Genomic DNA, 22149 nt, shown 5'->3' with positions numbered 1-22149 from the left:
TTTTATTGCTTGTTAATGCAGTTATTATTATTATTTTGAAAGCCTCAGTCTCGCTAGTGATCGATAGAGATCAGTGATCTTGTTACAACACTTTTTAATACGCTTTTTCTAGAAGGAAAGTTAGCTTTGTTAATTTGACCTCGATTCCCTGCACCTGCATGAGCAGCGAAGAGCAAACAGCTTCTTACATATCATGTGGAGAGACACCAAAGTGAATGCTCAAAGCAAAATAATCTGTGGATGACTTTTATTCGTATTATCGCGGAATCAGACTCCGATTTGTCGGACTCCAATTTTGATGCAAGTGATGAAGATCGAAAATTAAAGTGAGGTACCTGCATCAGCTTATCGTGGTGCTGAACACATTTGTGTAGCTGATGCACCGATGGCAACGTTCGCCTGGAAGGACAGACAAATACGATGACAGCAGGTACAAATCATATTGCATCTCACTACAACTGCCACCCCACGCGCATCTGTCTCACAAAGACAGCCAGCCCATCGCGCAAACAGATGTTTTATGTTGATTTGTGTGTGAAACCATCGCTTTGTGTGCTTTGCAGAAAACTGAGTTTTTTGGAAAAAATATTAGCTCTTAAAGAGTTGCTACTGAACATACGACTGTTTATGCTGCTCAATGGTAAAAGAAAGTGTTTCTGCTGGGATCTGTTCAGATAAAAAAAGAAAACCGATTTAGAAATGTTAACTTGCTGTTGCCTGTGCCTGAAGGTGCCCGTTGTAATGTTGTGATCGTGGCTCTGGACTCGGAGGGTAACTTGTTTTTCTGTAACAAACTCAATAAAACGTTAATGCCTTGGCAGTGGCAAATCCTTTGGTTTTATATTTGATTTGATTACATTAATGTTTAAGTTGAGATTTACAAGAAATATTTGAACTGCTACTATGTAAAGGGAGTACTGCTATTAAAGAGCACCTTATTTGTTTAAAGTGTTTGCAAACCAAATACACGCAATACACTACTTTGGAGTTCATTATTGAATTTTGCACATAACAATGTGATTGTGTGACTAATCACAGACAATCATGTGAATAATCACAATAAAAAATTTTAATCACAGCCCAGCACTAATTTTTTTCCCCAAACAACTTCACTTCCTTCGACTCAGTCCTTAAAACCGTACTGTGATTCCTAAAGCACTTTTCAAATCAGCAATACCGAAGCAACACGCAACACTTTTTTAACTCACCCAAGATCACACACACAATAGGGGCTGAATCTCACGGTTCCATCTTTGTTGGGAACTCCCAGACGGTGAAGGGCATCAACCCGCAGAAGGAGAAGGAAATCAAACACCTAAAATATGAATGATGATTTAGAAATAAGCAGTAAAAATCTGACAAGTATCCCTTATACTATGAGGATTAATGAGCATATACAGTATGACTAGTCATCTTATCTTAATACACTGGTATTCTCACTGGGTACACCACATAAAAAGGCATCGATAGCTCGATAGTTTAAAATGTAACCCATATTATACATATGGTACATAAATATGACGCGGTACTTCAGACCACACTGGACTATCTTCAACAGAATTTACCTGTCGTCGAATGCTGCCTGCCACACTGGAATAGAACTTGTTTTTGTAGTGGAGATGAATGTGAGCAATAATCAGGTCATAAACTCGACTGGCATGGCTTGCTGGAATGCAATATATTTTTGTCTGTAAAAGACCAAAAAAAAAAAAAATCAAACAATTCACACTGCCATTGTGATAGAAAGATTGCGCTTTACAATTAAGACTGGATTATCGAAAGTAAAAGCAAGGAAGACCCATAGACGCCTATGCAGTACAAGTTTTCCCACACCTTACCACTCAGTACTTGTGCTGGTTAACTGGCTAGTCTTATTTGACCTAACATGTGAGAGTAGGCCTTGTGATGGACTGGTGCCGGGGTCAGAGCTGTTTCACACCTTGTTTATGCCCCCCACAACCTTGAATTAAACCCTGGATTAAATGACACATTCAGCCATTCCTGAAATTCATTACAATGGAATATTTCTCTGATAAAAATAAATAACACTCATTTGTTGTTTCTAATTGTTTTCACAATGAATACAGAGAGTTGTAAACAAGCCTAATTTGTCGATTCCAGGTCTCATTTTTCACACAAAAAAAAAAAAGGAAATGATCAAGAATTCAGAAACTTGAAAATCAAGAGAACAAAAAGCTTTGAATGTAAAGTTAAGAAAGCCATAAACTAACACTCTCGGGTTAATTCTGATTTATATAAAAGAACACATTATCTTACTAGATGACACATTAAGAACTTGATTGGAGCACAAGTAGTCACAGCACCACTAAAGGACCACTTCCCAAGAACTCAGCCACACTTGCTCACATTTAATTGTGACTTGTACAGTGGACTAAACAAATGTATGAGTTAAATACAGAAATGGCAACGCATTACCATGCAGACTAATATTTCAGCAATTACTGATCAAATTATTGAACAGAAGCCTGATGTTAGCAAACATAATATTACTTGTCTCTATAGTAGAAAAAAAATCTTGGATGGAGATGAGACGCAATTGTCTAAGAGACACTTTCACGTCACGCAAGATAAGTCTTCGTGCCAAGTGATGTAACCACGTCTGGGGCCGGAAGCCAAGAGCTAATGCAAAGAGATTTGGAAAAGTCCTGCGTGGTTATGTCAGACACATTTCTTGTAGAGAGAAGAACCCACATCTAAAACATTTACAACCACGCACACGGTCCAATCATTTCTTATTTGTGTCAATTTTATTGTCAGACACCGCTTGTGTAGAGAGAAAGAAACGATATTCACTCTCGGCAGTTATACGTTGCGTTGTCACGATGTAATTCCAAACACGGAATGAAAATTCAATGCGATATTGATGAAAAAGGTAAAAAGTGAAAAAGAGATCGAATATACAGTATGGATATAGGTGATATAACAGAAGTGCGGCGTGCGAAATGCAGATCACATGGCACGGCAGCAAGCCAGCAGCTGATCGAGCAAAGAGGAGGTAAAAAACTATGCGTTCCCCATTGTATCACTGTTTAAGAGCGGTGTCGGAGGAGCAACCGCGTCTCCTTGGGGTGCGTTCAGCCCCCCTCTTCACAAGGCAAGCGGCACAGACGCGAAGTGGTTTGGAGTGTAGTGCAGGCGGGGGATTGAGGGGGGGGGGATGATTGGAAAAACAAAGCAAGCAGGGGGCAAAGCCCCTTAGTGTTATAAAAATAATGAATGTGCCATCTACTTCACCAATTAGATTTTAAACAGAGTAGAATACCTGCAAAATCTCCAGCAGTCCAAGTATGGCCGTCTTTAAGTCTTCTAAAGGATAATCAATGCAGCTGTCTCTCTCTAATGCCTCAACAGCAGAAGGACAAGACAGGGTGCGACTCACCACCTGAGCGTGTTCCACATACACAAAACAAAATGATTTACTTAAAACATTCTGTAAAAAAAAAAAAAACTAGAAATTTGACCATAAACATTCACTTCACACAGCCAATAAATACAAAATACTGGAGAAGAACTAAAAGACAAGACATGCCTCACAATGCTTCCCTACACAATAATCAAAAATAAGTAAAGTTGTGTGTTTAATGACTTGGTCCCAGTTCCTCCGACCTTCCTTAGAGATTGGTTTTCAGAACAATCAAGCCACAGTCATGGTGGAAACAGAGACTTAACTGAGTTTCAACCAACCTTCTCAATGATGTCAAGCAGACTATTAAAGTGATGTGTAGTGCAGCCTTCTGCAAGGTCAACCAACAGCTGAGTCGCCAGTTTCCGAACTTGAAGATCCTTGTCCTCAGCAATCTGCCCAAGATGAGGAATCACCACAGACTCGATGAGCTCCTCCTAAACAAAAATGGAACACACATACTGCTACTGTCTCTGAACTTGAAATGCCCTATACAGAAAGAAGCACAATAATCTATTTTTTTTGTATATTCTTGCATGATTGTGCAATAGACATAAACAAAGCAAACTTGAGCCACATAATTACAGAAATCCACTAACCTCATAGAACTGCCGGTTTATGCTCAACACAAAGGACAAGATATGAAGAACTTTAACCCGAATGGCACTCCTGGTCTCAGTCCTGGAAACCCAGAAACATAGAGGAGGGAAAAAAACAAAAAAAACAAACAACCCAAAGACATTTCTTCACAGATCAGGCAACAGGAGTTAAATAAACGTCCTAGTGAAGAGAGAATTCTGCATAATAATCTGAGGTTTGGACAGCTCTTTCGCATCCCCTGTGGATTTTGCCAAGGGACAACGGTCACCACCCAGATTCTGTTAAACCAAATGAGGTGAATTTTCAGTCACCCAGTGACATGTTTGTGGAGTGTGCCCAACAATGGATTGCTATCTCACGTTGTCTTATAGTACGGAGATATTTAAAACCATAAACTGAAATGAGGGTGGATTCCTTCTTATTTGACAGCTTTCTAACAAACATTACTATTAAGTCTCAATATATAAAAAGAGGAAATTTTGTCTCATAACACCTTTTTTACAATTGGGGGGTATCAGGTGCAAATCAGTCATTTCTGTAAGTCAATGGATATTTACCAAGGTTCTTCCATTGTGCACCCGACATTCACTAAAACCGTTGCTTGCCACTACTGTATTGTAAAATACATTTGAGATGAGGGGTCCATTGGCCAGCAAACCACAGAACATTGTCAGTGCATTGCACAGGTCTATCAGAGATCTGGCTGACAAGTTCACAGGTAGTTTCAAAGTCAGCGAGCCACAAAGAAGTATCAGTTTTTAGAAAGGTTAAAGTAAGGGGTTCTAATATCCAGTTAGACCACAATTAACTCTAGAAGACCACATTGTATTTCTCTGTCCTACCTGAAAAATTTCTCCATCAGCCTGTGCAAGTTCTGTATCCAGTCGTCTTTTGCTGGGTGAATGGCATGGGCTCGGTATGACAAGAGCATTAAGACAGAGGACTCCTGCACAGACATACAGTAAGTTTGTATGTGTGGTTTTTAGTTGAACACTTTGATCAGTCGTGTGAAAAAGTAAGCACACCCCATGAAATATTTTCCCTTTTAGAACATATGTGGATACATCAAGATTTGTTCTTCACTTAAACCGCATCAATAGATGAAAGTGACAGAACAAACATCAGGCCATGTTTACATTTCGTACTCCATTGTAAAATTTCAGTAATACTTACTTTTTCACATTGCTGTACACACACACACACACAAAAAAGACTAAGATACAAAATATACTGCGCCTTACCGGCCTTTTATCCGAGTATTTTTCAATAAGCCCAAAGAACCTTTCCTGAGGCCCATGGAACTCATTATTTTCACAGAGTTCCTCAACTGCTGTAAGCAACTCATGGACTATTGACTTCAGCTCTATGGTACCTATCTTCTGAAAAACAAGGGAAGATATCGAAAGCAAGTTTAATCATACTGCTTATTATTTCCCAATAGAATAAAAGAAAAAATACTTAGAAATTCTCCAAAATAAATATTCTGATAAATTATCCTTAATTGCTTATAAAACGTTTGTTATAAAACATAACCTATTTCAACTGCACTATGTAGTTTAGACAATTTGCCAGTTTTCCTGCAAATTTTTATTAAGACAGAAGCTTAGAACAAAAAAAAAAATGCTGTCTCAAATTCCTATGCAGTAGAACACAAAACAGGCCGTGCTGGGGACGTGAAACTGAAAACATGCTGGGCTCTGATCTGTGGAAATAGAACTGAAACCTAATCTAATCTAACATGACTATAGCCTCAGCAGAGGGGCTAAAACTACACCATTGGACTTCTGTTACCACTGAAAAATAACCACAAACAAAAACGTCATAGAAGATCAACATAAAACTAGTGGGGGAAAAAACTCCAAGTGAGCTGTTAAAGAGGACACAATGTATGGAAAAAGCCTTCCCTTTAGAGCACAGAAGTCGAACTCCAGGCCTGGGGGGCCGCAGTGGCTGCAGCTTTTCATTCTAACCCTTTTCCTAATCAGTGACCAGGTTTCATTGCTAATTAATGTCTTTTCCATTCAGTTTAATAGCACAGTTAAGGATTCAGTCCTCTGAATTGATTCTTTCCATCATTAAATGGTAGCCAAACACAAATTATGAGCTGACAGTTGACCAGCTAAGTTGGGACTTCAAACTCCAACCAGTTTCTTAATGAGAAAGCCAATTCTTGCTGATAATTAAATTCATTATTTAATTCCACAGCTTGTTCCTGCTCTCATTCAACTACAGCAGACATTTCCAAAACTGTTTATTTTGTTTTTTCTAAGAACACCGTCAAAATGTTTGGGGGAGCCGAGACCCTCGCCCTTCTTTATGTTCAGATATTGAGTGGTGGGCACAGGTGAGCTGGTCATATGGCGGCTCGTTCTGTGTCTTGTTATTGTTTGGCTGCTAATTAAGGAAAAAGAAACAACTAAGGGGTCTGAGTCAAGTTAATTAAAACTAAAGCAAAAGAAGTTAATTAGCAGCCAAAAATGGTCACTAATGAAGAAGAGGGTTGGAAAGAAAACCTGCAGCCACTGCAGCCCCTCCAGCATCAGAGTTTGACACCCCTGCCTTAGAGGATGAAGATGAAAAACAAAAAAAAAAAAAAAAAAAAAGAGCAGAAACAACAGCAAAAGCATTTGGCAGGAAGCAGGACTTCGAAACCAAAACCTCAGACCACAACTCATGGCCTTCATATCATAGAAAAGCCCAGTGACCTTCTCTCAGAGGCTATAAATCAATAATCTGAATGGCCAGTTATTCATTGTGACCAAAGGAGGCGGGTGGTGGTGGATGGACACACTAGCAGACAGACAATGCATTGGCAAAAACAGGACAAGCAGACTGGATTTTCCCCAAACCCCTTAACAAATTTGTATGGGAAACAAAAAAAAAAAAATGGGCACGGGGGCTCCAAACAGCTTTAAAAACAAATAAGCACCTGCCAATGAGTAGAAGGGCGACGCATTTCAATTTAGAATTAGACACCACTAGTAATTGATAATTATTGGCGGTTTATCCACAGTCTGAACTTCTCTCTCTAACCCTTCTGGGCTTTAAAAGGGCTTTTCAGGGAAATAATAAAATAAACAGCCATTTCTAGAAAAAGAATTACCTGCAAATCTAATTCAGTAATATGCAACTACAGCTATGACATTTTGGTACAACAATATTAAAATCACATGATATACAATTTCTACATCCATTATTTAAAAAAATATTAAGGAAAGCAAGAAATGTGAAGTTTAAATAATTTGAGTCACTGGATAAGGAGTTATTTAAAATAACCTGTATTTGCTGAAGCAATCTTTCAATTATATTTAGAAGGATGTCCCACGTGACTACTTGCAGCTCTTTGCCATATTTCTTTATCAGCCTTGTGACAGAAAGCACAATTTCATAGGACACCACAGCATTTGCACAAGTCATGGCCTAAGAAAGGAAGAAGAAGAAAAAACAAAACAAGTATTGAGGAAAAGAAAACAAAACACATGAAAACGGATCAAAATTCAAGAGGTAGCAAGAAGGTGCTGTGGGGTTCTCAACGCCCAAGCCGTCAAGGTCTTAATTGGTCTTCAAGGTATAATTCAGAAGATGTACCTCACATCCCTTCAACAGATTTAAAGCAGAAACCCAATTATTAGCCCGTAATACTTCAGAGGTTCTATACTCACTACTCTTACTGTTAGATCCACCATTAACTTTAAATGTACACTTTCAATGGTATCAATGACTTTAGTGGAATTATTCAGTTACACTGTAATGCTGATTTGCTTAATTAAGCACCATGTGATGAGAGACACAGCTTAAAAATAAATTTAAAAAATAATCAAAGTACTGCTTTATACAAAGCAACATGGAGTTCATACTCTGTGCTTCCAGTAAAATTAGACAATTTCAGAATTTATGTGAGGCTATAGGTTTACAATCTCCGTGGCTAAAGACTTTCAAAGTCGTAAACTTCATACGTATCACATTACCAAACAATATACTTATGTGTAGAGTCAGTGAGTGTAACCACTTATTTTCCATAGGTGTTTTTCCTCAAATAATGATTAAAACCTGAAATAAGTCAGTCTCTATGACTTTGTCAGATTCTCAGTGGGTCAAAGGTTTACATCCACCAAGCTGACCGTCTCACTAATCAGCATGGATGACTCCAGTAATTGGAGTAAATAATTTTAACAGCATCCGAGTTGCTAATTGTCATAATTAGTGGTTAACTGGGACACCTGTGGCTATATACAAGGACTTACACGTACAGCCAGTGCCTTCTTGTGTTTAAGACAATGAAGATCGAAATATAATATGTTAAAACCTTAAGGGGAAAACGGTGGATCTTCACAGCTCAGATTCCTCCTTAGGAGCTCCCTCAAAAAGGTTCAAGGCACCATGAGTAACTGTACAATCAATTATACAAAAATATTAAAAGCTTGGGACTATACAGACTTTTATGTCATTCAGGAAGGAGGCATAAATTGACTCCCAGGAATGAATGTTTGTTTTCAAAGTTTCAACAGAATCCTAAGATGATAACTAAGGAAGTAGTGAAAGAACAGGAGACATCAGTAACAAAAGTGTCATTATGCACCACTAAGAGAGCACTTCATCTCCATGGTCTGAAAGGTTGTCGACCAAATCAGAAGCTGTTACTGCAAAATCGTCATAGAAAGCTAGAGTACAGTTTGCAGTTTCTCACCAGTACAAAGACATGGCCTTCTGGAGGAGTGTTCTCTGGTCAGAAGAAATAAAATTTGAACGGTTTGATTATAACCATCAGCAATATGTATGAAGGCTAAAGGGTGAGGCTCTTAATCCAGAGAACACCATGCTAACTGTGAAGCATAGGGGAGGCAGCATCATGTACTGGGGGTGTATTACTGGGAAAGGAACTGCTGCTCTTCACAAAATGGATGGCATCATGAAGGAGGAGGCACTATCTGGACATTCTGAAGCAACGCCTCAAGACATCAAGCCAGAAAGCTAAAGCATGAGCATGAATGGGGCTTCTAACAGAACAATAACCACAAGCGGTAACAAAATGGCTTTGAGACAAAAGTGTAAATGTACTGGAGCGGCCATCACAAAGCCCTAACCTAAATCCCACAGAAAATCTGTGGGTTGAACTGAAGAAATGTGTCCATGCAAGAAGGCCCACCAACCTGACTTAGTTACAGGAGGAATGGGCCGAACCTCTGGCAAAATACTGTGTAAGGCAACTTTAAGCGTTTGGTTCAGGTTAAGCAATTTACATACACCACATCAGCATTTGCCATTAAACTTTTGACCCACTGAAAATCTGATATGGTTATTAAAAACTGAAATAAGTGTGTTTCTAAATCATTATTTAGGGGAAAAAAATCTTATGGAAATTAAGGCATTAGTGTATCTGCTTATCATGTTACTAAAAAGTTCATATGTTGTTATGTGTTAACTTGAGGAATTTTGTGTTTGAAAGTTTTCAGCCAACGAGTATGCAAACTTACGGCCTCAACTGAATATTTTTTCAAGCTGACCTTCCTAACTCACAATGGACACGGTCATTAACCCCGACTGCAATTAAGTGTGAGATAAATCCACCTAATGCCTTCTTCAAAAAGCAGCTTAGATTTAAAAATGTTTACACCTGGTCACATCCATCTTTGCTAAAGTCATTAAAAAAGGCAGACACTTCACTGCATTCGTCTACAACTGGATTTTTATGATGACTTTGACTTGAAGTTTTAAACAGGTTAATTAATGAGGTAAATGTTTAATGTGAAAAACACTAAATATTACACTGCATGATTACTAATATGGTTTTAGGGATGTCTGGAAGAAACGTACTGGGAATAAAACCACACACTAGCTTATTTAAATGCTGTGGTGGAAAAGTAGCACAAAAGTGAAAACAAAAAATGAAATCCCTAATGTAGACAAACCTTATAGAAAGACGGTAAGACTGACGTGGGGGTGTTCTTGAGAGTTATTAGCCTATATGCTCCCCAAAGTGCCATTCCAACAAAGAACACTGCGCCCCTGAGTAAAGCTGCGTCATCCATGTATGCTCTAAAAGAGAAAGAGGGTCAGACGTCAATCTAAAAGGCATCATGTGATCAGCAACAATTATGATTATTTTACACTCTAATGATTTCAAGTGTTAATCTAGGGAATGAAAACATACTAGTCGAATAACTATTGGAACATGACCATCATTATCGAGCAATTCAATGTGTAATAATCAAATGTTTGCTACCTCTGATGTTTATAAGTTATAAAATTTACTCTTAAAATTAAATTCAAAAATAGAACTAGAAATGTTGCAAACTACATGACATTTGAGAAAATAGCTTCTGTACTGTATATAAAAATAAGTCAAACACCATTAATATGCAAACAAGAAATATTAAGCCAAATTTTCAACCCTCATTTTACTTGAGGAACAGTAACAAATATCCTGGGGCTACAGTACCGCAGCACTTTTCATATTTAAACATGGCCCACGCAACTGATGCAAATGTACATGATTACCAGCCCCCCCCCGACACAAGTACAAAGGCTGGTGTATAATTTCATCAAGCCCATTACTGAAAATGTGTTCAAGTATCATTCTGTCCAAGCACATTTAAATGATCCAGAGCCGAACTGGCAGACACTCCATCAAACAGAATGGTGCCACCTTTTCATATATGAATGTGGAGGCACACTAAAGTGAAAACCTGACTGAATGTTATCCAACAATGTTTTATTAACTTTCATTAATATCTTTATCCAATACAGCGTCGATTGTAAACACAGAGCCAATATGAATATCCAAAGAGGCGGCCGTGAAACTGTAAAATGTATACAATCAAACAGCAGGGAGCCTCTAAGCACCACATAGCTGAACAAATTACATAATAAAAATAAAACACAATGACTGCATATTGCATGTTGTTCTGCTCTATAATGAGGGCACAATTACTCCTTATTAAATATTTTCACTGTTAGAAGTTGGATGATAAAAAAAAAAAAAAATGCAAAAACAAAAATGCATTGTACAAGGTGCAGATGGGGGGGCGTGGAGTATTTTATTAAGAAGCTGTGCCAATGTTTATAATTATCTACCAAAGTATCAGCTTTCCTATTTCTCCGTTAAAGGTGTTTTATTTATTAAAGGCCACTCATCAGCAGTTCATGCTACATACCGGTCTTCCATAATACGACACATCGTGTAGATGGCGCTGTGTCCTAAATGTGTTCCCAGAACCTTCCGCATAAGCTGGAGAGAAAATAAACAAAAACACAAAAGACATTTCAAATTATAAACAGTTATAGGTGCCGAATCGATGCCCAGAAGCAACTTTGGGACTATACGCAAGGTAAACCTAAAAGGGACCTTACAACACTTTGGACCAGAAGGCACAGAGTCAGAAGATAAGAGGAGCACTGATTGTGTGGTAGAGTCAGGAGGCGAGGGCGGCAGTACTCCATGCTACTTAACAAGCGGTGAACCATTAAGCCACTGCAGTACAAAGTCAGACATCAACACTTGTGGAAGTAGGCCCAGAGGGTGTCATTTTCTATTGGTTTACTTTGACTTTTTGCATTAATGATTTCATAAAGACAATATTCTTGTATACTTTTTAGCATTCTTGCTGTGTGAGAAGGGTTGTCCTTACTATCATAGCACATAGCCCTTTTCTTGTTATGGCCCCTGCTAAAGGCGATTTATGCTGCTACAATAGCTCCGGATTTCCTCCACCTTGAGGACAAAACAATTTTTCTCTCTCTTTTTCAGGGGTGGGCAGATTCAGTCCTGGAGGGCCGCAGTGGCTGCAGGTTTTTGTTCCAACCCAATTGCTTAATAAAAAGCACTCATTGCTCAAGTAACACTTCTGCTTCACTTTAGTGTTCTCGCTCATTAAGATTTTGAACCCTTATTGCTTATTTTAGTCTTAAACAGCTGTATTCTTGGTTTTTAATTGCTCATAATTAGCAATAAGATGCAAATGACAAAAGAAACCAGCAGTTCTCCATTTAGCTTGTTTCCATTTACACCTGTATGTATTTATCATGCACTATTGGGTTTAATTAAATACTTGGAAGGAAAGTGAAGAGAAAAAAGTGAAGCACTGAGAAAAACTTGTCTGTTTTAGACTTCAAATAATTTGGATGATACCCTTAGAAAGGAAAAAAAAATCTAGGATATGAGAATGGCCTGACATGGCAGAGTTAAAGCGCTAGCAAGCCATGAAATTAAATAATTGACAAGGATTGGTTTTTAATTAAGCAACTGGGTTGGAACAAAAACCTGCAACCACTGCGGGCCTCCAGGACTGAATCTGCCAACCCCTGCTTTAGATGAATAGTAGAGTCAATGACATAGAAACAGATAACAAAAAACTCTGATAGAATTAAAAGACATGGTGTGGTATAGCCAGCTTTAAATAAATAATCACCACACTCGCGGCTTAGCGAGGGGGTGTGGTGGTTGTGTGGCTGAAGCAGTTCTCAGGGCGATTCGCGGTGTGGGCGTTTCTCACCTAAGTGCACAGGTGAGACCCCCCCGCATCCGTGATTGGCAGCTGTTCCTGCAGGTAGGCGACTCTCCTGTTGAGTAGCCCAGATGGGAGTAGCAGGGGAGCCGCCATGGTAAAAAGTAGACACCGGGCTTTGTGTTGTTAAAGGACTGCTTCCTGTGCTATTTTAACCACATTGTTTTTAGATTTTTCTATTTGTTTTTAACCTCCACTTTTCACTTCTGGTTTTATTGGATTATTTATTTAACTCTTTGAGGGCTGAATATTTTTTTCCAAAAAATGCACCACCCAAAGCAAGGGTCTCCCACATAAATCAACCTAAAATATCAGTTGCTGGGTACTGCGGCCATCAGTTCACAGTCTCTTGTGGCTCAAGACGCTGACAGGTGGCATGAAGGCTGACAGGAACGCATGTCACACTGGCTGTCAGGCCGTCTTCGCATGACAAGGGCCAGCAGCAGCAGTCACGGTCACAGCACAACGCACTCTGGTTTGTACCTCGTGTCACTATGAGTGCCGATCTTCATCTATACAAACGTGTTCGGCACCACGAATAGCTGGAGATCGATCAGCGGGTGCCAGTACCTCACTTTCATTTTAGATCTCAATCTCCAGATCACTTGCACTAAAATCGGAGTCCAATGGGTCCGAGTCCAATTCAGCGATAATATGCAAAATGTTGTCCACGGAGTAGTTTGCTTCGTGCATTCGCTTCTACCTCTTGTCAGACATCAATACCATTTTTATCGTTGTTTGCTCTTCACTACACCCGCAAGGGCAGGGAAATCTCAGTCAAACCAACGAAGTTAACTTTCCTTCTAGCAAAGAGAGTCGAACTAAAATGTAACGCGAGTTTTGTCACAGTTTGCAGCTGCTTACTGCTCTCAACCCCTCCTGCTGACAAAAGTAGACATCCGCCCTGAAAGAGTTAAAGACTGTTTGGAAGGCACTACACTTTATTTTGAACACCTTGTTTTTGTTGATTGTTTTAAATAAAAGCACCTTGCGCTTTTGCACCATCCCCTTGCTACGTTGGGCCTCACTGCTAAGCTCATCGGTAACATTACCGACGGTGTAGGGTTCAAGGGCTCCCGGACAGATGATGGGAGCTTGTATCGAACCCGCATCGTCACACGTGGTAATGAGGAAAAGAGATACCAAAGAAATACAGCACTCTTATAGCAGAAATCTCTCACCTTCCAGCATGACTCGCAGAACTCTTTCACATTTACTGTACGGCACAAAGTTATAATGAAGACACAAAGAGATTCAGAGGGTAGACAGTTGTAGCAGACTACAGCATCCAGGACTTGAAGAGAAACCTTAAAAAGAAACAACTCTAATTGGGAAATCATGTAATCAAAATATAACGCTTTGATATAGAAACAACTGACTGGTACCCAATGCAGCTAATCATGAATGATTTAACAACAATGAAAATCTATGATCTTTAGCTAAACAAAGTAACACACAGAAAAATGCTTTAGTGCAAACAATATTTATAATGCTACAACAGAAAACTTGCCTTTTTTTTTTTTTTTTGTATGTACCTTAAAAAAGTTGGCCAAAAAAATAAGTGGCACAACAGTAAAGAAAACAGGAAAAGGAATATCCAGGTCCAAGCACAAAAAAAAAAGAACACCATTCACATTAGCAAAAAGCACACAACACATTCAATTCACAGGTTTCATTGTCTGAAAGTTGTTTTGCAAATGATTTGTATTCATGTTCCCCACTTATTATTTACACAATGTGAATCACAGGTCATGTGACTATGGTGGTGTGTAACATCACCAGAACCTACAGTGTGAGTCGATATATTCATCTAGCTGAAGGATAACCAACAACAATCTTTAGTATTTGTAAGTTTAACTTCTTAGTCAGTCAAGTGCTACATTTATTTCAGTTTCATTGTGTTTTTTGACTTTGATTTTGTGGTTTGCCCCAGTGCTTTGGTTGTATGTTATAATTTTGACCCTTGCCTAGCACAGACTACCATTCTGGAGACTCAGTGTCATCATAACAGAACACCTTATCAATTGCAAATACGATAACAAGTCAAGAATTTTGTAATCATGGTCTAATTTTAAGAGCGAGAGCAAGTCCTTATGCTCCAGCACCATGTATGTGGCAGTACATAGTCACAGCCTGTGAAAATGAGGAATATGCTATCCCTGCAGCATTCAGTGAGCAGTACAGGTTATGATGGAGACATTGTTGCTTTTAAGGCACCCGAGAACATGGGGATTTCAGGACTACTGGAGGATTCCTGCCTGGCATGCCTGAACTCCATGTTTGGTCAGATGTAAGCATCTGTTTAGTTTAAAAGGTACTCCAAAGGTACAGAGTAACCAAGTTTGGATTTAGAAAACAGTAGGGTCACTGGCCACTTGTGGGTGGAAGAAGTCAGAGTCATGAGACAGAAAAATAAGAAGTATCAGCAAGTCATCATACTTGAACTTCAAGACCAATCACCAATAGGGAAAGCAGGGCTTCCTTCATTCTTTGTGTATTTGACAGCTCTAAAGTAAACACATATCATAGCCTTGTCTTCTTTTCTATTACTTCAGGGGTAAATATATTTAAGGAGAACTATCACCTACTACTGCAAAGGTTACCAGGGCAGGAACAGAAATATGAGGCTATCACAGGGAAGACCACAAGTGCTGGGCAAACCCCACAGAGATGACAGTACCTTACTAGCAGTGGGGGAAGCCCTCTAGCAGCCCCTGCACTGCCACCCCAGCATGTAATAAGTGGTACATTCTGAACTTGTGTTGAGGACCCCCAGAAGTACAATAAATAAGCAGGAGATCTGGCACAACTGTGAGATAAATGCATTCCAGAATTAAGCAACCCAAGCTCCCCAGGAACTTTGAGGGCTGGGAACCCTAGCAATGGAGAGTCCACTGAAGAAATGAAGAGGCCATGAAGTTAAGGTGGTAGGCAATAGTATCTTCCATCTGCTAGGGAGCAATTGAAAAAACACAAGTTGGCATCTTTATGTGGCCATGATGTACCTGTAATAGAAGCTGACATGGGTGTTTCCCGAGATGGCTTGTCTTTTTAAGGACAGAAGGTTCAGAGGTGCACAGACAATAAGGTACACACATGCAGTCAGTTGCCATATTATTAGGTTCACCTGCTGATTAACACAAATAAGCAGCTCCTCTACAACAGCCAATCATGAGGCTGCAACATAATTTACAAAACAAGAAGACATGGCCAAGATGAGTAGATGTTGTTCAACCAAACTTTAAAATGGGAAAGATATTTGATCTAAGCAACTGGCCATGGTAGGATTATAGGGGTCAGAGATGTTAAGGGTTCAAAATTCTCAGTCTCTAAAAATGTGAGTTGATGTAGCTACTAAAAGTGGTCACTAAATAAATATTCACAAGTACCGCACTGTGGTATCAACATATTACCTCAATATCTGTGGATGATGTAGTCCGGTTGCACAAGAGACAAATCTTCCTGTTAACAGAAATCAAAATGAAATATTTCAATATTTTTAATGCCTTATAATTATTCTGATGGCAGCTAAACCATTTTTATCTTACTTTCAATTCAAACAATTGTTAATATTTCTGCACAACACTTGATAAAAAAAAAAAAAAAAACAACTAAGCGAATTCTAGACTATTGTGAACTTAACCTAACCCCTGGGCCCCACCAACACCACCCCAAAAAATTCTTTGCAAATGTAGGATTAAGCTAAACCTTAAAAAAAAATCACTAATTTCTGAACTGAACAAGTCATAATTTAAAAAAATGGGTAAAACGGCCTTACTGAACAATCTCAGCAACATTCTGGTCCAAATAGCAGCTGTTAAATTTCACCAGATTGAGAAGAACTTGCAGGAAATCTGCAGAAAGGCCTACATCCATCCACATCAGCACAAAAGGAGCTACAAGAGAAGACATAACCCTTCAAAAGGCTGTCCGACATACACATTTTGAAGAGGTGGGCTGCCGGCATCAAATTATTTTTTAAAAACACACATTAGATTTTTCATGATTATCTTCCTGGAAAATTATTGATTTTAGTGGTATGCACTGCGTATGTGATGGTGTATAGCACTTGAACTTGTACTTTGTCTTATACCTGAGCTTCAAATAAATTCATATTAAAATCCTACATAATACATACATGATTAGGATGTTCTAAAATGTTTTAGTGTAACAAAAAAAAAAAGTCAATGTGAATGAAATGAGAACAGATCTCCAGTGTGTAATTCTTTAAATGCCTTATTCAAAGAAGCAAACTGATGAAAAAGTAAGCTCCTCATACATGAATTATTTTCACGTAAACAGAATTCTGCATTGATTTTAATATTTTACATTTTTTAAATATACAGTGGTGTGAAAAACTATTTGCCCCCTTCCTGATTTCTTATTCTTTTGCATGTTTGTCACACAAAATGTTTCTGATCATCAAACACATTTAACCATTAGTCAAAGATAACACAAGTAAACACAAAATGCAGTTTGTAAATGGTGGTTTTTATTATTTAGGGAGAAAAAAAAATCCAAACCTACATGGCCCTGTGTGAAAAAGTAATTGCCCCCTGAACCTAATAACTGGTTGGGCCACCCTTAGCAGCAATAACTGCAATCAAGCGTTTGCGATAACTTGCAATGAGTCTATTACAGCGCTCTGGAGGAATTTTGGCCCACTCATCTTTGCAAAATTGTTGTAATTCAGCTTTATTTGAGGGTTTTCTAGCATGAACCGCCTTTTTAAGGTCATGCCATAGCATCTCAATTGGATTCAGGTCAGGACTTTGAATAGGCCACTCCAAAGTCTTCATTTTGTTTTTCTTCAGCCATTCAGAGGTGGATTTGCTGGTGTGTTTTGGGTCATTGTCCTGTTGCAGCACCCAAGATCGCTTCAGCTTCAGTTGACGAACAGATGGCCGGACATTCTCCTTCAGGATTTTTTGGTAGACAGTAGAATTCATGGTTCCATCTATCACAGCAAGCCTTCCAGGTCCTGAAGCAGCAAAACAACCCCAGACCATCACACTACCACCACCATATTTTACTGTTGGTATGATGTTCTTTTTCTGAAATGCTGTGTTCCTTTTACGCCAGATGTAACGGGACATTTGCCTTCCAAAAAGTTCAACTTTTGTCTCATCAGTCCACAAGGTATTTTCCCAAAAGTCTTGGCAATCATTGAGATGTTTCTTAGCAAAATTGAGACGAGCCCTAATGTTCTTTTTGCTTAATAGTGGTTTGCGTCTTGGAAATCTGCCATGCAGGCCGTTTTTGCCGTCTCTTTCTTATGGTGGAGTCGTGAACACTGACCTTAATTGAGGCAAGTGAGGCCTGCAGTTCTTTAGACGTTGTCCTGGGGTCTTTTGTGACCTCTCGGATGAGTCGTCTCTGCGCTCTTGGGGTAATTTTGGTCGGCCGGCCACTCCTGGGAAGGTTCACCACTGTTCCATGTTTTTGCCATTTGTGGATAATGGCTCTCACTGTGGTTCGCTGGAGTCCCAAAGCTTTAGAAATGGCTTTATAACCTTTACCAGACTGATAGATCTCAATTACTTCTGTTCTCATTTGTTCCTGAATTTCTTTGGATCTTGGCATGATGTCTAGCTTTTGAGGTGCTTTTGGTCTACTTCTCTGTGTCAGGCAGCTCCTATTTAAGTGATTTCTTGATTGAAACAGGTGTGGCAGTAATCAGGCCTGGGGGTGGCTACGGAAATTGAACTCGGGTGTGATACACCACAGTTAGGTTATTTTTTAACAAGGGGGCAATTACTTTTTCACACAGGGCCATGTAGGTTTGGATTTTTTTTCTCCCTAAATAATAAAAACCATCATTTAAAAACTGCATTTTGTGTTTACTTGTGTTATATTTGACTAATGGTTAAATGTGTTTGATGATCAGAAACATTTTGTGTGGCAAACATGCAAAAGAATAAGAAATCAGGAAGGGGGCAAATAGTTTTTCACACCACTGTATCTTTAAAAATTCATCTATAAACTGTCTAAATTCTGAGCCAACTAGAAGTCATTTTATATATATATATATATATATATATATATATATATATATATAATTATAATAAAAAAAATCTTGGGTCGAGATGTGATCTTCTTGGAAAGACACTTTGACGTCTTGCGAGACTAGACTTTACAACCTTTGGAAAGCAAGACCCACGAGACAGTCACTTTTGCATGTCACGCCCTACTTACAAGCAATTTAAATCAAGATCATGGCCATCTAACTTCTCAGTTGTTGGTATGCTTTTGGCAGACACACTTCATGTGCTCCCAGCTCTTAAAAACTTTATACGTTCAAGATGGCACGTCAACGACTAAGTGAAGAAGAAAAAGCAGCTATGTGCAAATTCTGAAAATATGGAAAGTAAGAATCAGCCCGGACCAAGTGGAATTAAAAACCAAGTAGATCCAATCAGGGTCAGAAATAAAGGACTTCATAAAGACGTTCAAAAATGTTGGCGTGATACACATGCAGAGCAAGTCACAGATTATGAAAGTAGTAAAATTCGAAAGTATCAAAAAAAAAAAAAGTAAAGATTGCATTAGCACAAACAAATGTAGTACTAGGGTGTTGTACCGTGTTAGCCATTATGAATGTAGAGAAAAGCCAAGCAAAATGACACCTTTTATTGGCTAACTAGAAAGATTACAATATGCAAGCTTTCGAGGCAACTCAGGCCCCTTCTTCAGGCAAGATAATCTTGCCTGAAGAAGGGGCCTGAGTTGCCTCGAAAGCTTGCATATTGTAATCTTTCTAGTTAGCCAATAAAAGGTGTCATTTTGCTTGGCTTTTCTCTACACAAACAAATGGAAATTATTACTCGGTGAAATAACAGAACAGCAAAAAGAGATCAACTATATAGACATAGGTGATATGTCAGAAATATGTAGATATTGTAGGGCTTTAAACTTTAAGTCAGAGACTTGAAGATCGTCTAATTTGTGTTGCCATCAGGGAAAAGTAGTGTTGCCTCTCAATGAAGAGGTGTATCCACGAGAATTAAAAGATTTGTTGTTTGATGAAAGTGAAATCCACAAACACTACAGGCAAAATATCCGAGTCAACAATAAACTTTTCGTGATCACATCATTCAATGCTCAGAACGTAAATTTACACAATAATGAACCATACGCTACGAGAATCTCTGGTCCCGCAGCAATTAAAGCTACGACAAGTTTAATTTCAAAGAAACCACAATTCGGTCAGGTGTATATTTATGATCACGGAGAAGTGACGCAACATAGAATCGAAAGATTATTTAACAATTCCCATGATAATAACAATCTCTTTAAATTGTATATCCAGATAACCAAACCCAGGGGTGGGCGAGTGAAGCAAGCAGGGGGCGGAGCCCGACAGTGTGTGTATATATATATATATATATATATATATATATGCAAATGTGCAAATAATTTAAAAGAGAATATGACAACTTCTTCAGTGGCTCAGTTAACAACAACATGTGTCCACGTGTAACTGAATCACTGAACAACAGGTCACCGCTCCCTAAATCCCCAGCCTGCCATGTAGTTTTGTGTGACATTCAATCACTAAAGCCACGCATGACATACATACCAATTTCTTCCTCCAAATATGTGATATCTTTGCCATTTTCAGTAAGAGCTTTGAAGGCCTCTAGTCTCTCGTGAAGATCTTCATTGGAGGGATAATCCTTGACAACTTTAAAAAAATAAGCTCTAAGAGGTCCAAGTCTTTCCCCCTAATTTGCAAAAAGAGACAGTTTTGGGCGCATTTAAAGCAAGTTTAAAAATCACCATAATTTCTAGACATATTAAAAACTCTTAATAGCAGCTACCATATTAGTTATAACCATTAAACCTAATAACGAAAATTTGATTTAACATGTAGGAATAGACATGACACAAGATAAATACTGTTTGCTAATAATTCAGCAGTTCATTAATAAATGCCTGCAGTAATCTCACCTCAAGTTCCACGATAATGTGGAAATGGTCGGGGGACTTCAAACTCAGGGTAATGCATTATTATGGTCAAAAATGTGACCCCAACCATTAAACATCAGTGCCAACCACTGTGCCATTATGTCTCCCCAAGATAAAATTAATAGAACATCAGAAATTTAAAATGTCTTGCAGACAGGAAACATGAATTCATTAAGACTTACTCCTCACAGATTCAATAACAGGTACTTGCCTCTCTAGAAACATGTCCCCATAAACGCCTTTTCTCATTCACAACTGCTAATGCTACCAAATAAGTGTAATCCTGAAAAGCATGAGGATTCTTCACTCCTTGTTTGCATCAACTGCACAGCACTCTGGGTAATACTGCTAAAGGGGTAGGCTCATCTATGACACACAGGTCACACAGAAATACTTACAGAGGGACATCTTTAAGACATCTAAAAGCCTTCAACACCATCCAACCTCTGCTCCTTAGGGACAAGCTGACAGAGATGGGAGTAGATTCATACCTGGTGGCATGGATCGTGGACTATCTTACAGAAAGACCTCAGTATGTGTGTCTCGGGAACTGCAGGTCTGACATTGTGGTCAGCAGCACAGGAGCGCCGCAGGGGACTGTACTTTCTCCGGTCCTGTTCAGCCTATATACATCGGACTTCCAATACAACTCGGAGTCCTACCACATGCAAATGTCCGCTGACGACACTGCTATCATGGGCTGCATCAGGAGTGGGCAGGAGGAGGAGTATAGGAACCTCATCAAGGACTTTGTTAAATGGTGTGATTCAAACCACCTACACCTGAACACCAGCAAAACCAAGGAGCTGGTGGTGGATTTTGGGAGGCCCAGGCCACTCATGGACCCTGTGATCATCAGAGGTGACTGTGTGCAGAGGGTACAGACCTATAAATACCTGGGAGTGCAGCTGGATGATAAATTGGACTGGACTGCCAATACTGATTCTCTGTGCAAGAGAGGACAGAGCCGGCTATACTTCCTTAGAAGACTTGCATCCTTCAACATCTGCAATAAGATGCTGCAGATGTTCTACCAGACGGTTGTGGCAAGTGCCCTCTTCTACGCAGTGGTGTGCTGGGGAGGCAGCATTAAGAGGAAGGACACCTCACACATGGATAAACTGGTGAGGAAGGCAGACTCTATTGTAGGCATGGAGCTGGACAGTTTGACATCCGTGACAGAGCGACGGGCGCTGAGCAGACTCCTATCAGTTATGGAGAATCCACTGCATCCACTAAACAGTGTCATCTCCACATTTCCTGTTTTCTTCTTCATGCATGTTTTAATTTTATTCCAACTCTCTGCTAATTTTTAGCCCACCACTAGGATCAGCAATATATATTTGGGGACTGTCATGTCCAACCTTGGTTGCTGAAACTCTGTGATGTCACACTAGCCTCACAAAGCATCATGGGGCACTGGAAAAAAAAAATTGTCTAAGCCACCGATACAACCATTTACCAGGAAAATATTTTGCAAAAATGAACACAACATATTCACTGTGAAAAATGCTTTGGGAAATTTTGCCAGTCAATACTACTAATCATATAAATATTGGTAATCAAAAAGCAATCTGCTTAATATCCACAATCCTTTTCTGATGCCAGGAAGAAATGGGCCAAATAAAGCAAGTGGGGAAAATAGAGAAGTGG

General features: G+C 39.1%; 1 protein-coding gene across 4 annotated transcripts in view; it reads right to left on the bottom strand.

Annotated features, from left to right (window-relative positions):
- The window catches only part of tsc2 (TSC complex subunit 2), a 70309-nt gene that overhangs the window by 40393 nt on the left and 7767 nt on the right, over positions 1-22149 (bottom strand). For 3 of the 4 annotated variants that reach the window (XM_051934132.1, XM_051934134.1, XM_051934135.1), the window contains exons 5-18: positions 20108-20252; positions 16307-16424; positions 15942-15990; positions 13710-13835; positions 11179-11252; positions 9934-10060; positions 7301-7444; positions 5266-5403; positions 4867-4970; positions 4024-4105; positions 3706-3861; positions 3284-3403; positions 1566-1688; positions 1209-1315 (exon numbers count right to left, since the gene is read on the bottom strand). In XM_051934132.1, coding sequence (XP_051790092.1) covers positions 1209-1315; positions 1566-1688; positions 3284-3403; positions 3706-3861; positions 4024-4105; positions 4867-4970; positions 5266-5403; positions 7301-7444; positions 9934-10060; positions 11179-11252; positions 13710-13835; positions 15942-15990; positions 16307-16424; positions 20108-20252 — 1613 coding nt within the window. The remainder of the gene's footprint in view (positions 1-1208; positions 1316-1565; positions 1689-3283; positions 3404-3705; positions 3862-4023; positions 4106-4866; positions 4971-5265; positions 5404-7300; positions 7445-9933; positions 10061-11178; positions 11253-13709; positions 13836-15941; positions 15991-16306; positions 16425-20107; positions 20253-22149) is intronic. The other variant, XM_051934133.1, reaches the window with a different exon arrangement.

Source organism: Erpetoichthys calabaricus, chromosome 11 (genome assembly GCF_900747795.2).
Source record: "Erpetoichthys calabaricus chromosome 11, fErpCal1.3, whole genome shotgun sequence".
NCBI lineage: Eukaryota > Metazoa > Chordata > Cladistia > Polypteriformes > Polypteridae > Erpetoichthys > Erpetoichthys calabaricus.
Note: the sequence above shows the minus strand (reverse complement) of the source record. Positions and strands in the feature narration are given on the sequence as shown.